The sequence below is a fragment of the Salvelinus fontinalis genome, chromosome 36, assembly GCF_029448725.1.
Source record: "Salvelinus fontinalis isolate EN_2023a chromosome 36, ASM2944872v1, whole genome shotgun sequence".
Taxonomy (NCBI): domain Eukaryota; kingdom Metazoa; phylum Chordata; class Actinopteri; order Salmoniformes; family Salmonidae; genus Salvelinus; species Salvelinus fontinalis.
The window spans coordinates 18,382,999-18,407,310 of NC_074700.1; the positions used below are offsets into that span (position 1 = coordinate 18,382,999).

General features: G+C 45.4%; 1 protein-coding gene across 3 annotated transcripts; it reads left to right on the top strand.

Moving 5' to 3' along the window:
• Positions 1-5,028: 5,028 nt before the first annotated feature.
• On the top strand, positions 5,029-23,668 carry LOC129835342 (dual specificity testis-specific protein kinase 2-like). 3 transcript variants are annotated; one of them, XM_055900950.1, is made up of 10 exons: positions 5,029-5,235; positions 6,421-7,158; positions 16,695-16,816; positions 17,017-17,065; positions 17,406-17,552; positions 18,193-18,275; positions 19,888-20,062; positions 20,370-20,456; positions 20,636-20,759; positions 21,713-23,668. In XM_055900950.1, exons 2-10 carry the CDS (start codon positions 6,973-6,975, stop codon positions 22,789-22,791), a joined length of 2,052 nt encoding a protein of 683 aa, XP_055756925.1. In that variant the 5' UTR covers positions 5,029-5,235; positions 6,421-6,972; the 3' UTR covers positions 22,792-23,668. The 3 variants fall into 3 exon arrangements, with proteins under 3 accessions (XP_055756925.1, XP_055756926.1, XP_055756927.1); XM_055900951.1 differs by having other exon boundaries at positions 6,950-7,158; XM_055900952.1 differs by lacking the exons at positions 5,029-5,235; positions 6,421-7,158 and adding an exon at positions 14,492-14,589.
• The last annotated feature ends 644 nt before the right edge of the window (positions 23,669-24,312 follow it).

Below are 24,312 nucleotides of genomic sequence, written 5' to 3' on the forward strand. Positions count from 1 at the left end.
TGTACGTACAGTCACTGTGGGGACGACGTCCTCGATGCACAGTGACTGACTCCTAAATGCCATCGGAAGAATCCCTGAACATATTCCAGTCTGTGCTAGCAAACAGTCCTGTAGTTTAGCATCGGCTTCATCTGACCACTTTTTTATAGATCGAGTCACTGGTGCTTCCTGCTTTAATTTTTGCTTGTAAGAAGGAATCAGGAGGATAGAGTTATGGTCAGATTTGCCAAATGGAGGTTGACGGAGCGCTTAGCTGTTCAGAATGCCATGTTCCTTATTTTATATAGTTCTTATTCCCTTTTCGACAAGTTTAGAATTGTAAAAAAATAGAAAATAGTGGAAAACTATTGCGATCACCGCTCCAAATTACTTGATATCCACCACAAGGGGGCGAGAAGAGAGGTGGAGGGACAGAGAGGAAGAGCGAGAGACCCGATTTAGCTAAACTAAACTCTAAACAGCAAGGGCATGTCCAACTCCAAACCCCCACAACTGAGTAAATAAGATCATGAGCAAAACATGTTCATGTATATCATTAATGCAACAGAAAATATTTTTTAATCGTTTTTTATTGCAACACCAATTATTTCAGTTTTACCATCTCACCAACAGGGGGTGCTGGAGCACCTTGTAATTTGTAATGTACATACGTCTATCAAGTATACCACAAAAGCAAATACATGTACAACGTAGTAGACAACCAATCATTATAGTGACACATCGCACGCTCACAAATCCACACAAATCACAGTATTTACTATAATCCTTTCCTGAATGCGATCCACAATGTCATCCCTACATTGCGCCACATGGTGGCAGTATTGTTATGCATAAAAACTGCGCAACCAACTCGTCTGCCAAACAAACAGAGGGGTATTCAGAGGTGTGGGGGAAACACCATTCGCACTGCAAGTCAGTGGGTTAGGAAAGGGTTTCCCAAAAAGGACAGGGTCCCCGGGGCCATTTTGCTGGATATTTTCTTATGGGCTACATTTGGCTAAATTGCATAGGCCACAAATCTTTTAAGCTATGAAAAAGGATGTTTTAATTCCCGTGAAACGAGGCCAAATCAATATCTCATCTAGCCCGTTTAAAGGGGCAATGCAAGTTGCTGTATTTTCAATGATGCAGATTATTTTACTGTAGTCCTCTGCATATATTATTTATGGACAATCAGTCACCCCAGTAAAACCTACTGCCATGCAACATAATTAGCCAACAAAGTGACACATAGTCTATAAAAGACAAATGAAATTCAACATCAACAATAACCAAATAAATTTTTAGACCTGTTTAATTTATTGGAAATGCAACAATTTAGCATCACACACACACACACACACACACACACACACACACACACACACACACACACACACACACACACACACACACACACACATAGGCTTATGAGGATTTATGGAGAAAATGATCTACCCAATATTTACATAATCAATAGAATTTAATCCAGACATTCACAATCATAGAAACCTGAGTAGAGAGTGGGTCTATCTCTCCTGTAAAGTGAGAATCACCCACCCCCACACTCTCTGTTGTAGGATAGGTAGAGAAGTAACATTTTGGGGCATGTGGAGACAGGAAAGAGTGAGAGCAGTGGGTGGGAGGTCTTAAACTGCTAATTGACTGTGTTTGTGTCTCTCCAGTCTCTACGACCCACTGTCCCTGATTATCAACAGCCTACATGCAGGATAGACAATAGAAATAGAAGCTGTAGAAGGGGATGCCAGTTCTACTCATTCTAATTCTGTGAATAGAACACTGTAGTTGTCTCATTACTAACATTGAGCTCCACAGAGTGCAGTTGGGATCTACCACAGTTTCATGTTTGATGAGTGTTTTATACGTCTTTGCTGACATGAGCACTCAGGGTAATATGATATTGATCTCTCTCTCTCCCATACACACCCCGACACATGCACACACACATACACACACACTAGAATAATAATCCTCAAGGGGCCCATTCTATTGATTTCTCTTTTAATCTTTAAGCCATTTAGACTATAATGGATGGAAGCCAGGGCAACTCATCCCATCTCATTATATTGATGAGTCTTTTCATTGTACTTCAATATCAAACACATGTCTATTTCTAAATATACCCCACTAAATAGACTGCCTTATAAGGTATTATTACAGTAATACGACCCTATACTCTCTGCATAATGTTCACAGTAATTTAGCTATTTTTATCATGATCTTCTATTTCCATTGGGTGAGAGGAGGAGAACACACATACTTCATTATGATCTGCTTTCCTGACAATTTATTGTTCCATAATGTCTGACCCTAGTGCCCTGTCTCTCCAGGATGTACAACTAACCACAGTGGCCCCTCTAGTGACTGGCCCTTAGTGCCCTGTCTCTCCTCCAGGATGTACCCCTAACCACCGTGTCCCCTCTAGTGACTGACCCTAGTGCCCTGTCTCTCCTCCAGGATGTACCCCTAACCACCGTGTCCACTCTAGTGACTGACCCTAGTGCCCTGTCTCTCCTCCAGGGTGTACCACTAACCACCGTGTCCCATCTAGTGACTGACCCTAGTACCCTGTCTCTCCTCCAGGATGTACCACTAACCACCGTGTCCCCTCTAGTGACTGACCCTAGTGCCCTGTCTCTCCTCCAGGATGTACCCCTAACCACCGTGTCCACTCTAGTGTCTCACCCTAGTGCCCTGTCTCTCCTCCAGGGTGTACCACTAACCACCGTGTCCCCTCTAGTGACTGACCCTAGTGCCCTGTCTCTCCTCCAGGGTGTACCACTAACCACCGTGTCCCCTCTAGTGACTGACCCTAGTGCCCTGTCTCTCCTCCAGGGTGTACCACTAACCACCGTGTCCCATCTAGTGACTGCCCCTAGTACCCTGTCTCTCCTCCAGGGTGTACCACTAACTACCGTGTCCCATCTAGTGACTGACCCTAGTGCCCTGTCTCTCCTCCAGGATGTACCACTAACCACCGTGTCCCCTCTAGTGACTGACCCTAGTGCCCTGTCTCTCCTCCAGGATGTACCACTAACCACCGTGTCCCCTCTAGTGACTGACCCTAGTGCCCTGTCTCTCCTCCAGGGTGTACCACTAACCACCGTGTCCCCTCTAGTGACTGACCCTAGTGCCCTGTCTCTCCTCCAGGGTGTACCACTAACCACCGTGTCCCCTCTAGTGACTGACCCTAGTGCCCTGTCTCTCCTCCAGGGTGTACCACTAACCACCGTGTCCCCTCTAGTGACTGACCCTAGTGCCCTGTCTCTCCTCCAGGGAGTACCACTAACCACCGTGTCCCCTCTAGTGACTGGCCCTAGTGCCCTGTCTCTCCTCCAGGATGTACAACTAACCACCGTGTCCCCTCTAGTGACTGACCCTAGTGCCCTGTCTCTCCTCCAGGGTGTACCACTAACCACCGTGTCCCATCTAGTGACTGACCCTAGTGCCCTGTCTCTCCTCCAGGATGTACCACTAACCACCGTGTCCCCTCTAGTGACTGACCCTAGTGCCCTGTCTCTCTTCCAGGGTGTACCACTAACCACAGTGTCCCCTCTAGTGACTGGCCCTAGTGCCCTAAAGTAGGCTAGTGCATTATGTAGGGCAGGGTTTCCCAAACTAGGTCCTGGGACCCTCCCCTGGGTACATGTTTAGTTTCTTGCCCTAGCACTACACAGCTGATTCAAATAATCACATTTAAATGATGACTTAGTTATTTACATTTTACATGTACATTTTTGTCATTTAGCTGATGTTATTTTCCAAAGCGATTTACAGTTAGTGCATTCATCTTAAGATGAATTAAGAAGGGACAACCACATATTACAGGCATAGAAAGTACATTTTTCCTTTATAATGTAGCTATCATTAGAGTCAAGTGGGTCAAGTGCAAATGCTGGTTAATTATTATTATTTTTTATAATTGGGGGGGTCAAGGTGAGGAGCTGGATTATTTAAGATACTGTTTGAAGAGGTTGGGTTTCAGATGTTTTCGGAAGATGGGCAGGGACTCTGCTGTCGTATCTTCTAGGAGGAAGCTGGTTCCACCATTAGGATGTCAGGACAGAGAAGAGCTTGTGTCGTGCTAGGACAACAACAATACATGTGCACCGGGAGGGCCCCAGGACAGAGTTTGGGGATTCCTGATGTGGGAAACGGGGTGCCATTTAGGAGGAAAGTATAGTCAGTTCTATTCTGAGACTGTGCTGTTGTCAAAATTAATAACATTTGAGGCTCAATAAATAAGTGAACAGCAGCACTGAATAATACATGGAACATGTCATTATCTACAACAATGGTGTGACTTGAGTATTATGTTTCCGGCATAGTCACTGTAGAGTATGTGTGGATTAAAAGAGCCAATGAACAAATTGATAAATGATGCATTGTGGAGCCTACAGCCTACTCAAATGTTGCAGTGGGTACTGAATGGCACAAAGTGTTGCCAAGGGCCAAATGTGGCCACAGCATGTTATAATGTGAACTATGTCGGTATGTGGTGTGAGATGGGTCTACAGTAAGAAGCAATTTATCACAGGGTGGCACCTAGGTCGAATGCTGAGCTCTGTTCCTCGATGTTCACAGTCAATTGCAAGAAAAATTATAAATAGGTGTCTGGTTAGGCTATGTGGAGTGTCACTGAACCTGATAGGCTTACAGAGGAGTGGCCACCCCTCTGAGCCTGGTTCCTCTCTAGGTATCTTTCCTAAGTTCCTGTCTTCTGTGGAGTTTTTTCCTGGCCACTGTGCTTCTGCCTCTGCAATGCTAGTTCTTTTTGATTTTTGGCTGAGTAGGCTATCTGTAAACCAATTTGTGACAACTGCAGATGTATCATGGTCTTAATGAAATACATTTGATTGATTTAATTTGATTGCATAGACTACTGTAGGATATGACAGGCAAAGTGTGTTTGACTTGCTGAAATTTTTATTGTTTTAATTTGAAAGCCCCCGAAAGTGAAGTTTCTGAAGGTGATGACGTATTGCCCCGCCCAGTATCTTCTCCTCCAATAAGAATCCACACTAAAAGTCGCACTTTTTTTCTCAGTGCACTGCAGAGCCAAGACAAATGGAGGCAAAGGGACGTAAAACGAGAACCGTGCTGCAGCGGGACGGTAGACAAGGCTGATTAATTAGTAAAATAAAAGGCCCGGTAACCAAACACCTCGGTCGGTTCAGGGCGCTTGAGGCTGAGGTTACAGTAGGCTAGGCTACCTGTAGATTTGATCAATTGCAGGTAAGTCGCGTCCATGATTTCGAGAAGTTACGCATGATTTCTCCCCTATATAGTGTTTTTGTCATTATTTTCAATTTTGAAATGGTGTAGGCTTATATTTAGTGCATAACGAATTGTGTGGGAGACTGGCAAACCCCCACAACTCAGCCCAGCATTTATAATTTACGTCTCGCAGTCAAACTGACGGTGGCCGAAGGTCTCTCACGATATGCTCGCTCACTGTTTACGGACAGCATCAAGCTCTCGCCGCCCGTCCATCGGTTGTTTGTTTTCAAACTGAATATTTGCTTGTGTTTGTACAGCCTGTCAGTCTCGTTTCTATTGAGTGATTAATCAAAATACTGTACAATTGAATAGACTCCTAGCCTTTAATCGCCTGTGCGATTGGCTCAGATTAGGCCTAGAGCATCTCTGTAGCCTATCTAAAGTGTCTAAAACAATGATGATGCGATATCGCACTACTTTCTATCCCAATAATGGACTAAAGTAGCCTAACGTTACTTCATATAGTCCAAGGACCTTTAAAAAAAAATGTAATGGCGAATTGGCTCTTTATACTCCATATAAACGTGAATTGAGTCTCAATTGCGGTATGGTTTTAGAAACACACAGCCCTCTTAAACATAACACAAATTATTCCATAAATGCAAAATACACACTTTTACTGTACACTGTTTTAACAGTTGCAGCTGACAGTATTTTTCCCTGTCAACAGTTTGGCATCTGTCTTCCCTTGACACACAGGTGTTCAGCGACGCAGATGGCGAATTGGCACAGGTTGTCCACTCTGTCTTGTCAGTTTTCCGTAAACAAGCGCTGTAACATGGAAATGCGGCCGTGTGGGAACCCTTACCCTATCCCTATAAAGGTGTATATCAATCTACACTTTTGTTTTTTCAAAATTATTTCTCACTAATATGACATATGGTCCTTATGTTTCCAAAACCTTACCGCAAGCGATGCGTGTTAATGTTCAGACCAAGGGTCGGGGCTCATAACAGAACTCCCCGTACAGAATACTCCTTTGTCCAACGACCCATACGTGTAGTGTAATGAAACTGAGTCGTGGTCAAGGGCTAACTGCTTCCATGACCTGTAACAGGACAGACCAGTCACAGATAAGTAGGCCTAGGCTACACAAATAACCGGTTAGCCACAGTTAACATCCCATTTTCTATTTTACAGGGAATTCTGTTCTCATTTCCTCATCGAACGAACGGCGAGTCTGTCTACTTCGCGTTCTGTCAACAAATACGCACTGGAAACAAGGTTTCAATTGGTGCAGAATATGAACCCTTTTCGCTGTATACGTATGCAGACCAGAGGAAGCTGATTTTGACTGCTGCAGCCTGAGTGCGCAGTTACAGCATTGGGTAGAGGGAGAGAGCGAGGGGATAGCCTGCCTAAATCTTTACAGTCACGGAATCACACGGAATCAAACACACCGCGCACAACCGCTGTCGGATGCGGCATGATGGAAGGAAGCTGTGTAGAAACTAAAGTCTAAGGAAGAAATACCCGAACTTGAGGACACAGACGGCAGTGGTTTGCGTTAGAGTTCGATGGGATTTCGGCAGCGATATTAATCGGTCTTTCACCCTCGTTCTGAAATTCAGCATCCAGTGTGAAGCTCATCCGTTTCACAGGACCGTCGCGCTGCTGCGGAGGACATGAGAAATGTAAACAGAAACGTTGGATTTTAAACTGCGTGCAGGTCGCAGTCCCGGGATAACCGAGATGGAGCGAGTCGAGCCGGACCGGTGTCAGGAGGCGGCGGAGCCACCCATCCACGCGGTCCACGGGCCGAACCGGATCAGGCCCTCTTCCTACCGGGCACTGCGCAGCGCTGTGTCCAGCCTGGCCCGGATAGATGACTTCATCTGCGAGAAGATTGGTTCGGGCTTCTTCTCAGAAGTGTTCAAGGTAAGTTACCTATAAATTACATGTAAGAGTTTGGAACTCAGGGCCGGTCTTGTAGCCTATTCATAAAGCGTCTTACAGTAAGAGTGCTGATTTATGATCAGTTTTTACTTGATCATAATTAATATGGAGAAAAGGTCCTGATCCTAGATCAGCACTCCTACTGTGAGAAGCTTTAAATATGGGTCCAGACTAACTTGGCGTACTGACTTGTTTTAGCAAGTCTAGGGTTTTATGCAAAACAGTGGGGGATGAGATGGCCAACCTAACTCTGTTTGGGCATCTGAGCATCCCTGTAAAGGTCATCATTGGCACCAAGCATGAAACATGATGACCATGCATTCTTACCTGATGCATCAGGTAACAATATCTTGGTACCAAATGGCATCCTATTTAGTGTACTACCTTTGACCAGGGCCCCCATAAGGCTTTGGTCAGAAGTAGTTTACTAAATAAGGAATGGGGTGCCATTTGGGACATAATCTAGGTCTTGTTGGCTAGTGGCTAGTTGCCCTTTACTGTGTGTGTGGAGGCGGCTTAAATTAGGGACCTTCTTTGGAAGCACATTTTCCAGAAACACTTAAAATATAAATATATATATTTTTTAAATATAAGATAATGTTATGTAGAAAACAAGAAGCTTCTAAATACCTGACACTCAAGGCGTTAGATAAGGTAGGCTTACGCTTACATGGTGATGGGCTTGATGATGATTTTGCTGCTGGTGACCACAACACAACATTGACCCCCACCAGAGCTGTGTCTGTGACTCACCAGGTTTGGGGTCATTTCCATTCCAGTCAATTCAGGAATTACACTGAAATTCCAATGCTTTTCAATGAGGACAATTTGGAAATGGAATTTGGTATACTTTGTGAATTCACTTGAATTAAAATTGAATTGACCCCAACCCTATAGCCCAGATTACAGGAAAGGGACAGTGTTTTGGTGTGAAAGTGATACCTGTTCCTGGCCTGTCGGTCTGTACGCAGAGATAGATGTTAACCCTACTCAAAGGGCAATTTCACGACAACAGAAGGATGCTGACGCTGATTTTGCACTTCAACATTGGTCAAACAAAAGCCAATGACTTTAAAACAAACTTTAGGACTCTGCACAAGGACTACTTGAATCCCATTCCCTGGATGTTATGCGAGGCCTGGTTTACAAATTTGACCAATCACCACTATTTCTGCATTAAACGGTCAAATCAACGCAATATTATCGCTTAAAACTGATCCATCACTGCATTACTAAGAGGGCTCGCATTTTCAACTTATCACTGCACATTAGCTGTGTAATATGGTTTAATCAACCCACACGTAAAAAATGTGACAGTCATTGCATATTGCCATTAAAAATAGTAAAGAATAGCAGCAGCAAAATCAAGCGTTTATGCCTAAAAATATCACAAATCCCCGTAAAATCCAGGAGGGACTGCTAATATAACAATTTCCACTGAGCAAGTCTCCATTACTTGAACATATGCAAAGTTTGTTAACAGATTGACTGCTTTGCTGTTTGTGCAATCATTCAGTTCCTAAACTTTGGATCTGCACTGTTCAAGTAAATGTGTTTTTGAAATAAATGTGAAAATTAAGTCGTCCTTTTGCGTAGGTGTATGGTTTTTAACTTAGAAAATACGTCAAACAAAGAAATGGCAAAGTGAAAAATCTGATTCTCTGCCTCATTCCTTTAATGTGAAATTGCCCCTAAACTGCATGAGGAGAAAGTCCAGGGGGTTCAGCCTGGTCTGTGTCCCTAAATGACACCCTGTTCCAGGGGTTCCCAATCTTTTACTTTACACAACCCTAAATTGACACACGAATATGCAGGGGACCCAACTTGGAAAAATTATACCCCCTGGTTGCTGTGCTCATATTCACTCAATTTTAGGTCCCGCCGGCTGTCCAGACACAATGACATGAACGAGCATTCTATTTTATTTAACCTTTATTTAACTAGGCAAGTCAGTTAAGAACAAATTCTTATTTACGGTGATGGCCTACCAGAAGGCAAAAGGCCTCCTGTAGGACGGGGGGGGGGGCTGGGATTTAAAAAATAAATACAATATAAATATAGGACAAAACACACATCACAAGAGACAACACTAAATAGAGACCTAAGACGACAACACAGCATGGTAGCAACACATGGTAGCAGCACAAAAACATGGTACAAACATTATTGAGCACAGACAACCGCACAAAGGGCTGTCAACAATACATCAGACAACAATACATCATACAAAGCACCCACAACTGTCAGTAAGAGTGTCCATGATTGAGTCTTTAAATGAAGAGATTGAGAACTGTCCAGTTTGAGTGTTGGTTGCAGCTCATTCCAGTCACTAGCTGCAGCGAACTGAAAAGAGGAGCGACCCAGGGATGTGTGCTTTGGAGACCTTTAACAGAATGTGACTGTCAGAACAGGTGTTGTATGTGGAGGATGAGTGCTGCAGTAGATATCTCAGATAGGGTTTTATAAATAAGCATCAACCAGTGGGTCTTGCGACAAGTATACAGAGATGACCAGTTTACAGATGAGTATAGAGTGCAGTGATTTGTCCTATAAGGAGCATTGGTGGCAAATCTGATGGCCGAATGGTAAAGAACATCTAACCGCTCGAGAGCGCCCTTACTTGCCGATCTATAAATGATGTCTCTGTAATCTAGCATGGGTAGGATGGTCGTCTGAATCAGGGCTAGTTTGGCACCTGGGGTGAAAGAGGAGCGATTATGATAGAGGAAACCAAGTCTAGATTTAACTTTAGCCTGCAGCTTTGATATGTGCTGAGAGAAGGACAGTGCACCATCTAGCCATACTCCCAAGTACTTGTATGAGGTGACTACCTCAAGCTCTAAACCCCCACCTGTGGGGGGAGAGGCATTCTTCTTACCAAACCACATGACCTTTGTTTTGGAGGTGTTCAGAACAAGGTTACGGGTAGAGAAAGCTTGTTGGACACTAAGCTTTGTTGTAGAGTATTTAACACAAAATCTGGGTAGGTGCCAGCTGAGTATAAGACTGAATCTGCATATAAATGGATGAGAGAGCTTCCTACTGCCTGAGCTATGTTGATGTAAATTGAGAAGAGCATGGGGCCTAGGATTGAGCCTTGGGGTACTCTCTTGGTGACAGGCAATGGCTGAGACAGCAGATTTTCAGACTTTATACACTGCACTCTTTGAGAGAGGTAGTTAGCAAACCAGGCCAAAGACCCCTCAGACACCAATACTCCTTAGCCGGCCCATGAGCATGGAATGGTCTACCTTATCTAAAGCTTTGGCCAAGTCAATAAAAATAGCAGCACAACATTGCTTAGAATCAAGGGCAATGGTGACATTGAGGACCTTTAAGGTTGCAGTGACACATCCATAACCTGAGCGGAAACCAGATTGCTTACCTGAGAGAATACTATAGACATCAAGAAAGCCAGTCAGTTGATTATTGACAAGTTTTTCCAACACTTTTGATAAACAGGGCAAAATAGAAATAGGCCTGTAACAGTACGGTTCAGCTTGATCGCCCACTTTAAATAAAGGACAAACTGTGGCTGCCTTCCAAGCAATGGGAATCTCCCCATAAAGGAGAGAAAGGCTTTGCGATGATGGGGGCAGCAACCTTAAAGAAGAAAGGGTCTAAACCATCTGACCCAGATGTTTTTTGGGGGTCAAGTTTCAGGAGCTCCTTTAGCACCTCTGACTCAGTGACTGCCTGCAGGGAGAAACTGTGTAGAAGGGCAGGGGAAAAAGAGGGAGAAGCATCGGGAGATGTCGCATTAGAAGGGGTGGGAGACGAGGAAATGTTGGCCGGGCAAGGAGGCATGGCTGAGTCAAATGGGAATCCTGACTTAATGTTGTGATTTAAAGAGCTCAGCCATGTGCTTCTTGTCAGTAACAACCACATCAACGTTAAGGGACATGGGCAGCTGTGAGGAGGAGGGTTTATTCTCCAGGTCTTTAACTGGTTTCCAGAATTTCACGGGGTTAGACCCCATTCAACTAGTGTAAGGGGTCATTAGTTGATACTTAAAGGTTGTATTCTATACCCATTTGAAGGGAAACATTTTGTTTGATAAGATTACAGATTTTCTTAGGTAACCTCATTTCAATTTGAGGGGACCGCACATGGGGTCCCAACCCCAAGTTTTGGAACCACTGCCCTATTCCCTACATAGCTCAGAGCTCTATGGGTTACATAAGCAATAGTGTCAACTTCATCTTGTCCTGCTCCTGTTTCACAGAGCATTGTGATGTTCATAACATTGAGCCAGGAGTTTTTCTTAAACATGTGTCCTGACCTGGAAAAACTCCAGGTGTACATTATAGCATATAAACTAGGTTCCTGTAGTATTTCCTGGTCAGGAAAAACCCTGGGCCCTAGGTATACTGTCAACAACTGAGTCCAGTTAACCATGATTGTTACGGTCATGGTTAAGGTAATGAGGTCTGTTAAGAATCTCACACTCAGGCCCCTTTTTAAAGCAACTGTTCTGGGACCTTGTTAGCACAGTTAACTATATGGTTAAGGAACATTTTATTCTAGACCTCTCATTAGACTAGGAGGCTGAGTTATGCTCCTACTGTATCACATACTCTGATCACTCCTCCCAGCCATGTTGCCCTTTGACTGGGCAGTGAGCATGCAAATGACTTGGGGTTTAAAACTGTCAGCTGTAAAGATGCCTCTTGATTGAGCAACCTGCCCTTTGATAACTGCATATGAATGCAAATTCTTTTTACCGCAGCAATTACATGGAGCTCCAATCTAACTGTTATAATGTTCAGATGACATGACAGACTGTGTGGTAATAGAGCCATAACTGATCCTCGCCACTCTGTGTTCACACACCCTCTGAAGCGTTGAGTCTTGATGCTGGATTATAAACAGAGCTGCACAAAACTCTTGGCATCCTGCCATCTCTAGTGTTATTCAGCACCTTCTTTGTCACACACTCTGGATCAATGGATGCTTTCCCCACAGCAGTCAGGCAGGTATTCATACCTCAACTCTGCCATTGTGCAATATGAGGAGGGGTGCGCGTGTCAAGACTAATCCTTCAGGTTCTGCTTTTTATCTTTTTGTGAGAGCTCCCTAGACCGACCTGTCTGCCGTACTGTAACTGTTACTTCCTGTACAGGCAGGCAGGAGTCCTGGTACTTCCTTATTCAGATCATCTGACTGAATCACAAATGATCATTGTTTTGGCCACGGAAATATAATACAATTAATAGTAATGATATTACTGTTCTAATGAAGTGAGGTGAACACACTTAGAATTAGAATGTTCCATTCTAGTTATTCTACACTGAACAAAAATATAAATGCAACATGTAAAGTGTCAGTCACATGTTTCATGAGCTGAAATTAAAGGTCCCAGAAATGTTCAATACGCACAATCTTATTTCTCTCAATTTGTTGTGCACAAATGTGTTTACATCCCTGTCAGTGAGCATTTCTCCTTTGCCAAGATAATCCATCCACCTGACAGGTGTGGCATATGATTCGAACCAGCGACCTTTCAGTTACCAGCCCAACCCTCTTAACCTCTAGACTACCTGCCGCCCCATTCCCACTCACCTGCTTTTCATTGCCAGAACAACATGCAGACGCTTTCTTAGCTAAATACCTCAAATGTCAACATGATCATATTGGTAATATTATATTTATATATATATATATCTCTGCTTTCCATTTACTGCCACAGATTGATCTGCAACAACAGTTCATTCTTATCTCTTGAATTTATTGGCCTATTTATTTTCTTGCTTCACATTCTCTTTGTGGTACATTCTGTGGTACATTCTATGTTATATCTTTATTCTTGCTAAATTTCTCTCACTCGCTTTCTTTTAACCCCTGAGGACACTGATGATGCTAGAACTGTCAGCGTAAAATCACTACTGCATTTGCAGAGGAGATGACCGACTCGGACAGCGTTTGAGTGAACATGAGTCTGTGCTCATGTGAGGAAGTCTGTGTTTGATTGACGGGCTGGATTAAGTGCTCTCCTCCAGGGTCCTGTTGTCAAAACTGAACAGAGTTCTATCAGAGGAGAGTCCGGTTGTGGAACGTCTGCCATTTCCAAATCAGCCGTCCTGAGAAACTACTTGTTAAACCGACCTTTATATACACACACACACACACACACACTCTCACTCGTATGCACACACATACTTGCTCACATTCACACACACTCTGTGACACGCACATACCCACATGCACTCACACCCTCCTCTGTCTGAGTCAGTAATCTCCTCTGTGCGAACTCAGCAGTGATTTCTTTTACCCAGACAGACCAAGCATCACACACCTATCCATCATCGACTGTCACCCATGTGTTTGTGATCTGTTACAATGAGTGACATTATGAGTCAGCCAGGCTGTTCATTGGCTGGGGTTTGGAGGAGGTGTGACTTAGCTAGCACTTTTCCCTACTTCTATTATTTCTCCCCTCCAGTCAGAGATTGTGCTCCTGTCAATCAAGATGTGTGTGTGTTCATTTTGTTTATGTTCCACATGAGCTCACATGCACCTACTTGCTATTTAAATGCATGCGCACCTACTTGGAATTTAAATGCACGCGTTCCTACTTGGTATTTAAATGCACGCGCACCTACTTGGTATTTAAATGCACGCGCACCCACTTGGTATTTAAATGCACATTCACCTACTTGGTATTTAAATGCACACGTTCCTACTTGGTATTTAAATGCATGCGCACCTACTTGGTATTTAAATGCACGCGTTCCTACTTGGTATTTAAATGCACGCGCACCTACTTGGTATTTAAATGCACGCGTACCTACTTGGTATTTAAATGCACGCGCTCCTACTTGGTATTTAAATGCACATGCACCTACTTGGTATTTAAATGCACGCGCTCCTACTTGGTATTTAAATGCACGCGCTCCTACTTGGTATTTAAATGCACGCGCTCCTACTTGGTATTTAAATGCACGCGCTCCTACTTGGTATTTAAATGCACGCGCACCTACTTGGTATTTAAATGCACGCGCACCTACTTGGTATTTAAATGCACGCGCACCCACTTGGTATTTAAATGCACATGCACCTACTTGGTATTTAAATGCACGCGTTCCTACTTGGTATTTAAATGCATGCGCACCTACTTGGTATTTAAATGCACGCGTTCCTACTTGGTATTTAAATGCACGCGCACCTACTTGGTATTTAAATGCACGCGTTCCTACTTGGTATTTAAATGCACGCGTTCCTACTTGGTATTTAAATGCACGCGTACCTACTTGGTATTTAAATGCACGCGTTCCTACTTGGTATTTAAATGCACGCGTACCTACTTGACTGTTCTTTCCATTTCCCTGTGCTCTGTCTCCACGTTCTGTAGTGTGTAAGAATCGTGTTGTCCCTGCTACGCCCCAGCACCCTGGCCCCACCCTCAGCATTCCAGTAGGTAAACAGACCAGGGATGTGTTCATTTCGCACCAAACTGGGACACAACTGACTTCAACAGGTGTGCCCTAATGAACACGATCCAGGTGGTTGTGGAGGTGTGACTGGCCCTTCAGTGAGTCAGCCCAGAGAGGGGCAGGGGGAGGAGGAAAGGCTTAGTGGATAATGTTTCTACTGTGGAGCAGAAGAAAGAGGGGGCTTCTTTTGATGTCCTGAAGCTGCATGCTCTTACTTGCTCCTGCTAGGCTTACCACACACACACACACACACACACACAGCAAGAGTGGGGAAGGGCTGTCATATCATTAGATACTGGAGTTGCGGTGTGTGTGAGGAGCTCACTACCGATGTTGTGCAGAACACTAAATGGTGCGGAGTGTTTCAGGTCCTGGTCTAGAGTTTAGACAGTGGATCATGATCTATTTAAAGACTACCCAGCTAGACAGTCAGGTCCTCCCTGCCTGTTTGTGGACTTTGTTAAACTACCAGCCCCACATGAATCCCCTGGTCTCATCTCCAGGTCACCAAGAAAATGTTGATTTTAGCCAAATAGATCTGAGTAAGATTTATTGGGCATCTCCATGTTCCTGTCACTAGACTGCTGATATCACACTACTCACTGTTTAGCTGTGACTGGAGCACTGACGCCACACACACCCCTACCTACCTGAGGTAGACTCACACACCACATTGCCATGGCAGGACTATTTTTGCTTGTGGCCACTGGGCAACGGCCTGTATCCATGATTACGGAGGACTTGTTTATTTGAGCTGAAATTCTGCATGTGGATGGGACAAAGCAGATGGCCTAGACAAGGGGTGGGAAACTCCAGTCCTTGAGGGCTTGATTGGTGTCACACTTTTTCTCCATCCCTAGCAACCAAAGCTGATTAATCAAACTGCATTCTAAACTGAAGATCATGATTAGGTGATTATTGGACTCGGGTGTGTTAGCTGGGGCAAAACTGACACCAATCAGGCCCTCGAGGGCTGGAGTTGCCCACCCCTGGCCTAGATGTAGAGGGACGGCACAGCCTCTACCCGCCGGTAGAGGGACGGCACAGCCTCTACCCGCCGGTAGAGGGACGGCACAGCCTCTACCCGCCGGTAGAGGGACGGCACAGCCTCTACCCGCCGGTAGAGGGACGGCACAGCCTCTACCCGCCGGTAGAGGGACGGCACAGCCTCTACCCGCCGGTAGAGGGACGGCACAGCCTCTACCCGCCAGGTTGGCTCATCTCTGCATTAGGGTGTGTGTGTGAGCGAGGGGGATAGTGAGCGATGGGATAGCCAGATCTAATATGGATAGCCAGATCTAATAAATTAGATGAGGGAACGAACCATAGTGCTAATCCTCAGACGGCACAAGCTCTTACTGGAAATGTGGTCATAAATGTGTAAAGGCACAGATTGCCTCAATACAGCAGCGGCCACTCTGTACCCGCGCCCCATTTCGGACTGCAGTTCAGAGTAGGCTGGACCTAATGGTCACTGGGTGACTATGCTATAGCCTTGATTTAAGACCTAGAGGCCAGACTGTCTGTTTTAATAGATCCATTAACAAACTCTGGATTTCCCATCACTCCACTGATCTGCTGGCCAACTCATATCTACTAGGCCACTGTCACACTGACGTAACCGCGCTCGCTGTTCTCTTCACACACCACCACTAGATGTGTCTCTCTCTCATACCTACAAACATGACATGTACACCCTCCCAGTACTAAGTGGACTGTTGGACTACTTAGTGGGTATCTATCCATATGGTCTTAGTTAGAGGGAGATGGGCAGGAGTCCAAGCCCCTCAGAACACACTCAAGGATATAGGGGATGAGATGCCACGTCACCATGGTGACCACCAGACACTCTCCACCAAAGCACCCAGCTTAGCCAGACGTAGTCCTGACTGTAGGACCCTCGGGGGGCTAGACACGCTGGAGCCTAATTTGGACCAATAAGATCTCACCTCATTTTCAACTCTTCCTCACATTACAGTTGATGTCCAATGGTTTCCTTTCTCTAACGCTGGTTGTCATGTCCGTAACATACGGCCGGTGTCTGACCCTAGTGATGGTTCTCTCTCCTCCGGTCTCTCTGTGCAGGTGCAGCACCGTATCAGTGGGCGGGTGATGGCTCTGAAGATGAACACCATGGCCAGTAACAGAGCTAACATGCTGAGGGAGGTCCAACTGTTGAACCGCCTGTCTCACCCCAACATCCTCAGGTCTGTGTTCTGCTTTTATGAAAACACACACTCTGTCTATATCCATCAATGCGTTGGTCTGCAGGGGAAATCCCTCGGTATACACATTTTAAACCATGCACTTATAAAGGATTGTAAGACTTGTCATAAGGCATGTATGATGACCCCCCCCCCCCTCCCCCTATTATGTTTCCTAATCATCTTCCTGTCTCCTGTCCCAGGTTTGTAGGGGTATGTGTTAATGAGGGACAGCTCCATGCATTAACAGAGGTAAGATCCCCTCTTTATAACTAGGGTAGACCGACTAGGATGTAGAAACTATTGGTCCTGTTATAGCTACTTGATGCTTCCTTCCTTATCTGTCGTCATGGTTACGTGGGGGGGGGGGGGTCTGAACTCCAGCCAGTTACTTGATTCGACGTCGTCTAGGTTGCCGCACAGTGACCTGTACCTGTCTTGCAAAAAATATATATTTTATCTCAATGGAGAGTCACCTGTGGTAAAGGTTAGGGAAACCTGTCGTTTGACACTAGCGTGGGTTTGTCATGGTTACAGCCCAGTCACCTGCTTTTGATTGACGCTTGTCTGTGGTTGTCATGGTTACTTCCAGTACATTAACGGGGGTAACCTTGAGCAGCTGCTGGACAGTGACCAGTACCTGTCGTGGTCAGTCAGGATGGGCCTATCTCTAGACATCGCTAGGGGCCTGCAGTACCTCCACAGCAGAGGCATCTTCCATAGAGACCTCACATCCAAGGTACACACACACACACACACGACGGTACACTCACTTATATGTATACACCTCCTGTTGGTAATTGTACATACTTGGGCAGGCACACAGGTGGCACGCTACACATACATACACTCCTTAACACTAAATAGTGCGTACTCAAGTACACAGTTAACTATAAATGGATTTACCAGGGCCCGTATTAATAAAGCTTGTAGGAGTGCTTATCTAGGATCATTTTTACCTTCTGGATCATAATGAATAAGAATAAGAATGAATAAGAATGAATAAGACTACATGGACAGGAGTGACCTGATCCTAGATCATAATGAATAAGACTACATGGACAGGAGTGACCTGATCCTAGATCATAATGAATAAGACTACATGGACAGGAGTGACCTGATCCTAGATCATAATGAATAAGACTACATGGACAGGAGTGACCTGATCCTAGATCATAATGAATAAGACTACATGGACAGGAGTGACCTGATCCTAGATCATAATGAATAAGACTACATGGACAGGAGTGACCTGATCCTAGATCATAATGAATAAGACTACATGGACAGGAGTGACCTGATCCTAGATCAGCACTCCTACTCTGAGACTCTTTGTGAATACGGGGCCTGACCGCCGTCTTTCTGGTTCTGTTCTGTAGAACTGCCTGGTGCGTTGGGCCAGTGGCCAGTGTACGGCCGTGGTGGGGGACTTTGGCCTGGCAGAGAAAATACCGGAGTACAGGTCAGTGGAGTTTATTCCTCATCCGTCTATCAACACAAGCTGATTAGATAACACACCTGAATGGTTGCTCTACCTTCCTCTTTCTTTCTCACGCTCTCTGTCTTGATAGCTCACGCTCGCTCGCTCCCTCTGCCTTTTGCTCTCTCCATCAATCTTTCACTCAGTCACTGAAACCCCAGGTAGAAGTTGCCTGTAGACACAGCTCTAGGCTCAGCCTCCCTTTCCCCAATCCTCACTGTAATGTGTACATAAAAAACACAAACTGACCTTATCACTGTCTTGGGTCTAAAAAAGGAATCATTCATCACACTAAAGCGGAGTCCCATTTTCCAAAGAATGCGAGACACACTTCCCCCTGAAGAAGTTGTGGTTTGTCGGCTATGTGGAACTATGTGTGATTTAAGCCCCTGTTTCAGGGGGGAAGGGGTACATCGTTCGTTGACTTACTGCGATGGTGTCAATATTTAATCTGGCCGGATTGAGAGACACACACACACACACACACACAGACTCCAGATATAACTAGTTTATAATGCTAACATTGACACCACATGTTGTATTCATCGCTCCAGCCTGTTTTAATCCTCTCAGCTTCTTCCTGTTGACAAGTTGGTGTCCTGCTAATTATTTAGAAGTTGCCCATAGTGGGCACAGATCCAATATCAGCTGGGCACACACATACCCCCTGGCCTGGTAAATGGGTCAGTATCCTTTTTGTAAACACTGTCTGAGAGGAAGCAGCTGTCGCGTTAACCCGTGTGTGTGCGCACCATTTCCTGTTGTTTGTCTCCGGTCACCCCAGTGTTTACCTTGTGTGTTTGTTTTTGTACAGCCACGTTGTGTTGATGCACCACAACGTGTTTTTGTTTATTTACGGTGCTTTTAGGTCAAATGAAATTGATTTGACAAAACATTAAAATGACGAACCAGTGAATGCAACGTCTGCTGTGTGTTGATGACCTTCCTCTAATTCTGCGTTTGTCAACGTGTGTGTGTGTGTGTGTGTGAACTAACTCTGTTTGTCAGAGAGGGGGAGAGAGACAGAGATGGAGTTTAGGAAAGCTTTCCAAATATGGTCAAACTATTCAAGCACACATGGTCTCTTTCTCTCCCCGGCTGAACGTCAACTCTCTCGCGCTCTCCCTCCCTTTCTCCCTCCACTTCCCCAAATAGTGTTTACACTGGGAGCTCTCCTCTCTCTCAGCTCCCATCACTTCCCTCACTATTTATGCAATATCATGGTTTAGTGAGATGGAAATAGCACAGAGAGGAAGTGACTGCCGGGGGGTGTTCAGAGCATGCGCCTTGCAGTGACTTGTGTTTGTCTGCCCCTTTATGCCTTTACACATAATAGATTTACCCCATGTAAACCTTCCTTTTGGGATGGTTGTAACTGAACTAGAGCGCGATGAAGCGAGCTATAGCTCCAGTCTGAACTGGAGCTATAAATAATGGCTCTGGGGTTTCCCCCTATGTTCAGGTCTAGGATCAGATTCCCCTCCCCAGTCCTATTAGTGGGGGGGAAATGCTACGCTGACCCTAGACCAGCATCTAAAGGCAACTTCACCGCCTGTAATAATGTCCAGGCCTGTCTTCCTCTCTCTGTCAACAGTGAAGAGTCCGACCAGGAGCCTCTGGCTGTGGTGGGCTCCCCCTACTGGATGGCACCGGAAGTACTGCGAGGAGAGGTGTACAATGAGAAAGTGGACGTCTTTGCGTATGGTATCATCCTGTGTGAGGTCATCGCTAGGATACAGGCCGACCCTGACGTCCTCCCCCGCACAGAGGTTTGAACACAACGCGCGCACACCCCAACACACTAGCACACAATCACGGTTCACAATATGGTATGATGTGATGTAGACTGAACGTCTCCTCCTGGCCATTGTATGAAACTGCAGTTTAATAGCTCCCATCAGGTAGTAAGTCACAGTACTTTCATTGAAGTCGCCGACAGCGTCATCTTCTGTTCTATTGTGTAAATTAGGGACTGAAGTGAGTACAGCAAATCGGAGCTCCTGTTGGAGTCTCTCTAGGGCTCTTTCACTGAGTGATGTCGCTGATCAGTGTGTGTGATGATCTTTCCCTCTGTAGGACTTTGGTCTGGACATAGAGACGTTTCAGCACATGGTGGGAGACTGTCCCCCTGATTTCCTGAACCTGGCGGTCACCTGCTGCCATGTATGACAAATGCGCACTAAGACACTCCGTCTCTCACACACGCACAAATCATCTACCTTTTCTCTCGTTTTATTGTTACCCCTTTTTTCCTTCTCCTTCGTACTGTGACTTGAGTAACTGACTGACTTAAAATATATATATTTTGCTCATCTCTCTCCGTCTGTCCATCTCGCTCTCAGATGGATCCAAAGCGTCGTCCATCGTTCTCAGCGGTCGTAAATGAGCTGGAGAGAAGAGAGACGGAGAGGACGCAGAAAGATGAAGCGCCACTAAAGGGTCCTGGAGGGTATGGAGCACAGGGAGGTCAGTCTGAAAGGGTTCTCCAAAACACAACCGTGTTCAGACAGGAGTCATTAAGATCCAGCTGTTGGTTATGTGCTGGGGGGGGGTTCTGTTTTTCTGGGGTCTAAGAAGAAATGCTGCTCTCAATATTTATCATCAGTCATGATGAGAATGAATAAGAAAGTGGTACTTTTTTCAATTCAGCTCGGTGGGATGGGGTCTAGCATAGGGACATGTCTAGGAATGTTATATATACTGAACAAAAATATATGTTTTCCATATGCACAAAAAGCTTATTTCTCTTATATTTTTCCCCACAAATGTCTTTACATCCCTGTTAGTGAGCATTTGCCAAGATAATCCATCCACCTGACAGGTGTGGCATATCAAGAAGCTGATTAATAAACAGCATGGTCATTACACAGGTGCACCTTGTGCTGGGGACAAAAGGCCACTTAAAAATTAGCAATTTTGTCACAACACAATGCCACAGATGTCTCAAGTTTTGAGGGAGTGTGCAAATGTCATCCTGACTGCAGGAATGTCCACCAAAATCCGCAGACCACATTTAACCATGCCAACCCAGGACCTCCACATCCGGCTTCTTTACCAGAGGGATTTTATGAGACCAGGCAGCTGATAAAACAGAAGTATTTCGGTCTGTAATAAAGCCCTTTTTTGGGGGGAAAAACATTCTGATTGGCTGGGCCTGGCTCCCCAGTGGGTGGGCCGCTGCCCTCCAAGGCTACCCTTGGCTACACCCCTGCCCTGTCGCGTTAAATTAATAAATTAGGGCCTAATGAATTTATTTCAATTGACTGCACTGTGACTCAGTAAAATATAGAACTGTTGCATGTATATTTTTGTTCAGTATAGATGTAGATAGTGTAGGACACATTTATTCAATTTTATATATGTAATTTCTAAGGTGCATTGCTAGCCATGTATGATTTATTTTTTTGAATCTCTTTCAGCATCTCTTTCTCCAGATCTCAGCCTGCTGCGAAGACGGTCCCTCTGTCTCCCTGGTGACCCCCGCCTCTGCCGCAGCAAATCAGACATGCTACCTCCGGTCACGCCCCCCACTCTGGCCCCTCCCACCCGTGTCAACCCCTTCTCCCTGCGCGAGGACCTGAACGGAGGCAAGATCAAACTGTTTGACACGCCCAGCAAGTCAGTCATCTCTTTAACGTTCACCTTACCCCAACCTCTGGACCCCTGTACCACCCCCTCTGACAGAGCGGGGGGTGGGGGTATGCCCCGAGGAAGGCTCCATAGACGCTGCCTGTCCCTACCCTGCACCCCTCTTCCAGATCTCCTGCCCCCCACCACCAAAGACAATAGTGCAGAGAAAACAGACCTAGAGACGAATGGGGAGAATGAGGGGAGGGAAATTGTGGAAGAGAGGTTTACCTTTGAGTCTGAGTTCGTAGACGAGGAGGATGTGGAGAGGAGGAAGAGCAGCGAGGGCCTCACTGCCGATGACTCCGGGCTTCCTCTTGACCCAGAGCTGCTGTCATTAGACCAGCTATGTGAAGAGGAGGAAGTGGACACAAGCAGCCTGGAGGAAGAACCCATGGACTGCACCAGCTCCCCCGACACTCTAGATGGCACTCATACACTCCTGCCTTATTCCAAACCCTCCACACCCACCCCCCCTACATCCACCAATGGCTGGGGTAATGTTCCCCCCATGTCCAATGACCCTCCCTGCTTGCCCCCCCTACCCTTGCCTCACCTGGGATGGGGGGACACCAACGGGTACCACTCCACTCCTGGGGAGCCCATAGGGGGCTCGCCGTTCGGCACCGGTAACGGTTCCGCTCCCTCTCTGGAGCAGGAGGAGGTTATCTCATGTTCTGGTTGTTGCCTGGCGGGGCTCCGGTTCCCCTCGCTGTGTTTCCGCGCTCCCCCTCACAGGAACCCCTATAAGAACCTGAACAGGGACAGTACGGGGGCCAACCGAGGGCTGCTCTATAAAGGTACTAAGGGGCAACCGTCCTCGCCTACCAACCCAGAGCCTGGCCTAGCCCTGCCTAGGGCGCAAACATAGATACAGAATGCCTAACCACAGATATAGGATCAGATTACACCAAATCCCAACCATATTTCTTAGGAGAGAGACTCTAAACTGACCTTAGATCAGTGCCTAGGGGGCTACTTCCTTCCATTCTTACTCAGACGTTGACATGGGAGGTAAAGCTGCTGGTGTGGATGCACTGCTGTGCTGGTGGCCTGTGAGTGATATGGCGCCCTCTGCTGGACTGAGGCGGTAATGATTGTACTAATGCTGTACTAATATAGCCAACACCTATAACCTAATAATGCTGTACTGACTGTAAAGGAGTGAGCGGCGATCCCACTGTTTCCTACAGCAGATGCAGGCTTGTAGACTGACTGATTCATAAAGAAGCAACGATCAATACTTTCCCTCAGCATGGCAACATGTATTGGTCAGAGCCATATTTAAATGTATACATGGCTTTGGTATTGGACCAATCCCCTGGGTTATGTGTGATCTGATATCCTCCTATCGTGGAGGTCTATGGCTCCTTCCCTGACAGTCAGTCGTAAACCATATTTTTGGCTTACGATGATAAGTGTTATGATTTGTATGTTTTGATACTGTCTTTCTCAATGGGTTTAGGCTCAGCAGTTTGCCTTTGTGTTCAGACAGCTGTATGGTGCGCCCTGGAGAGGCCATGAGCAGGGCAGTATGTGCGCACCAGTGAGCCATACACTGTTCTGTTGACTGATACAGTATGTGACTGACGCTGTATGATGTCTCATGTCCCTCATCCTCTAACAGCACTTGTATTATATTGTGACTTATTATTATTTTTGAGAATGAATGGTCAAAGACCCACTTAAACAAAGTGATGTATAGATTAATATTATTTAAATGGCATTGAATAAAACTATAGAATGAACAGACTGTCCGTGTGATTTATTTTCTTTAGCTGGATTGCAGGATTTCGAGCCAACTCTGCTGGCCCATATGGTCATGAATATCTAAGAAGCATTATGTATGTTAATTTATTTTGTAGTAGTGTGTCTGTGTACAGATGTAGGATCTTCATTTGATCACCCTGTTGCAGGGGAACTTTCCTGCAATGCAGGACATTTAAAAGTTGTGTATTTGAGGTTTAAAAAGGCTTCTGAAGTTTAATTTCCCCTTTTTAAAATTTGACTTGATTTTCTGTAATGAGAAATTATAACAAACCCTACACATGTCTTAACTATAATTTGCTGTTGCTGTGTGATTATTTTCCTGCTCTAGCAGAGACTCAAATTAAGATCCAACATTGTACTGTACCAACATTTCTAGAAAATTAGTGACTCAACTAGGCACTTGTACACAAAACATTTATACTAACACAAAGCTTGCAAGGTGGTTTAAATCAAGTTTTATCGGCCACATACACAGGGTTAGCAGATGTTATTGCTTGTCTTTCTTTTTCTGTCTTGCTGCTCGTCTCTGTACCTCTGGTTTTCTCTCCTGTCTTTCGCACTGTGGTTTTCCTTCAAAGTACTTGCAACCCTTGACTTTTTCCACATTTTGTTACAGCCTGAA

What these genes read in the sequence shown, in the direction of transcription:
- LOC129835342 (XM_055900950.1), top strand. Translation starts at nt 6,973, where the DNA reads ATGGAGCGAGTCGAGCCGGACCGGTGTCAGGAGGCGGCGGAGCCACCC. An exon ending in TCTTCTCAGAAGTGTTCAAG is followed by an intron (nt 7,159 to 16,694) that starts GTAAGTTACCTA and finishes CTCTCTGTGCAG; the next exon opens with GTGCAGCACCGTATCAGTGG. An exon ending in ATAGAGACCTCACATCCAAG is followed by an intron (nt 17,553 to 18,192) that starts GTACACACACAC and finishes TCTGTTCTGTAG; the next exon opens with AACTGCCTGGTGCGTTGGGC.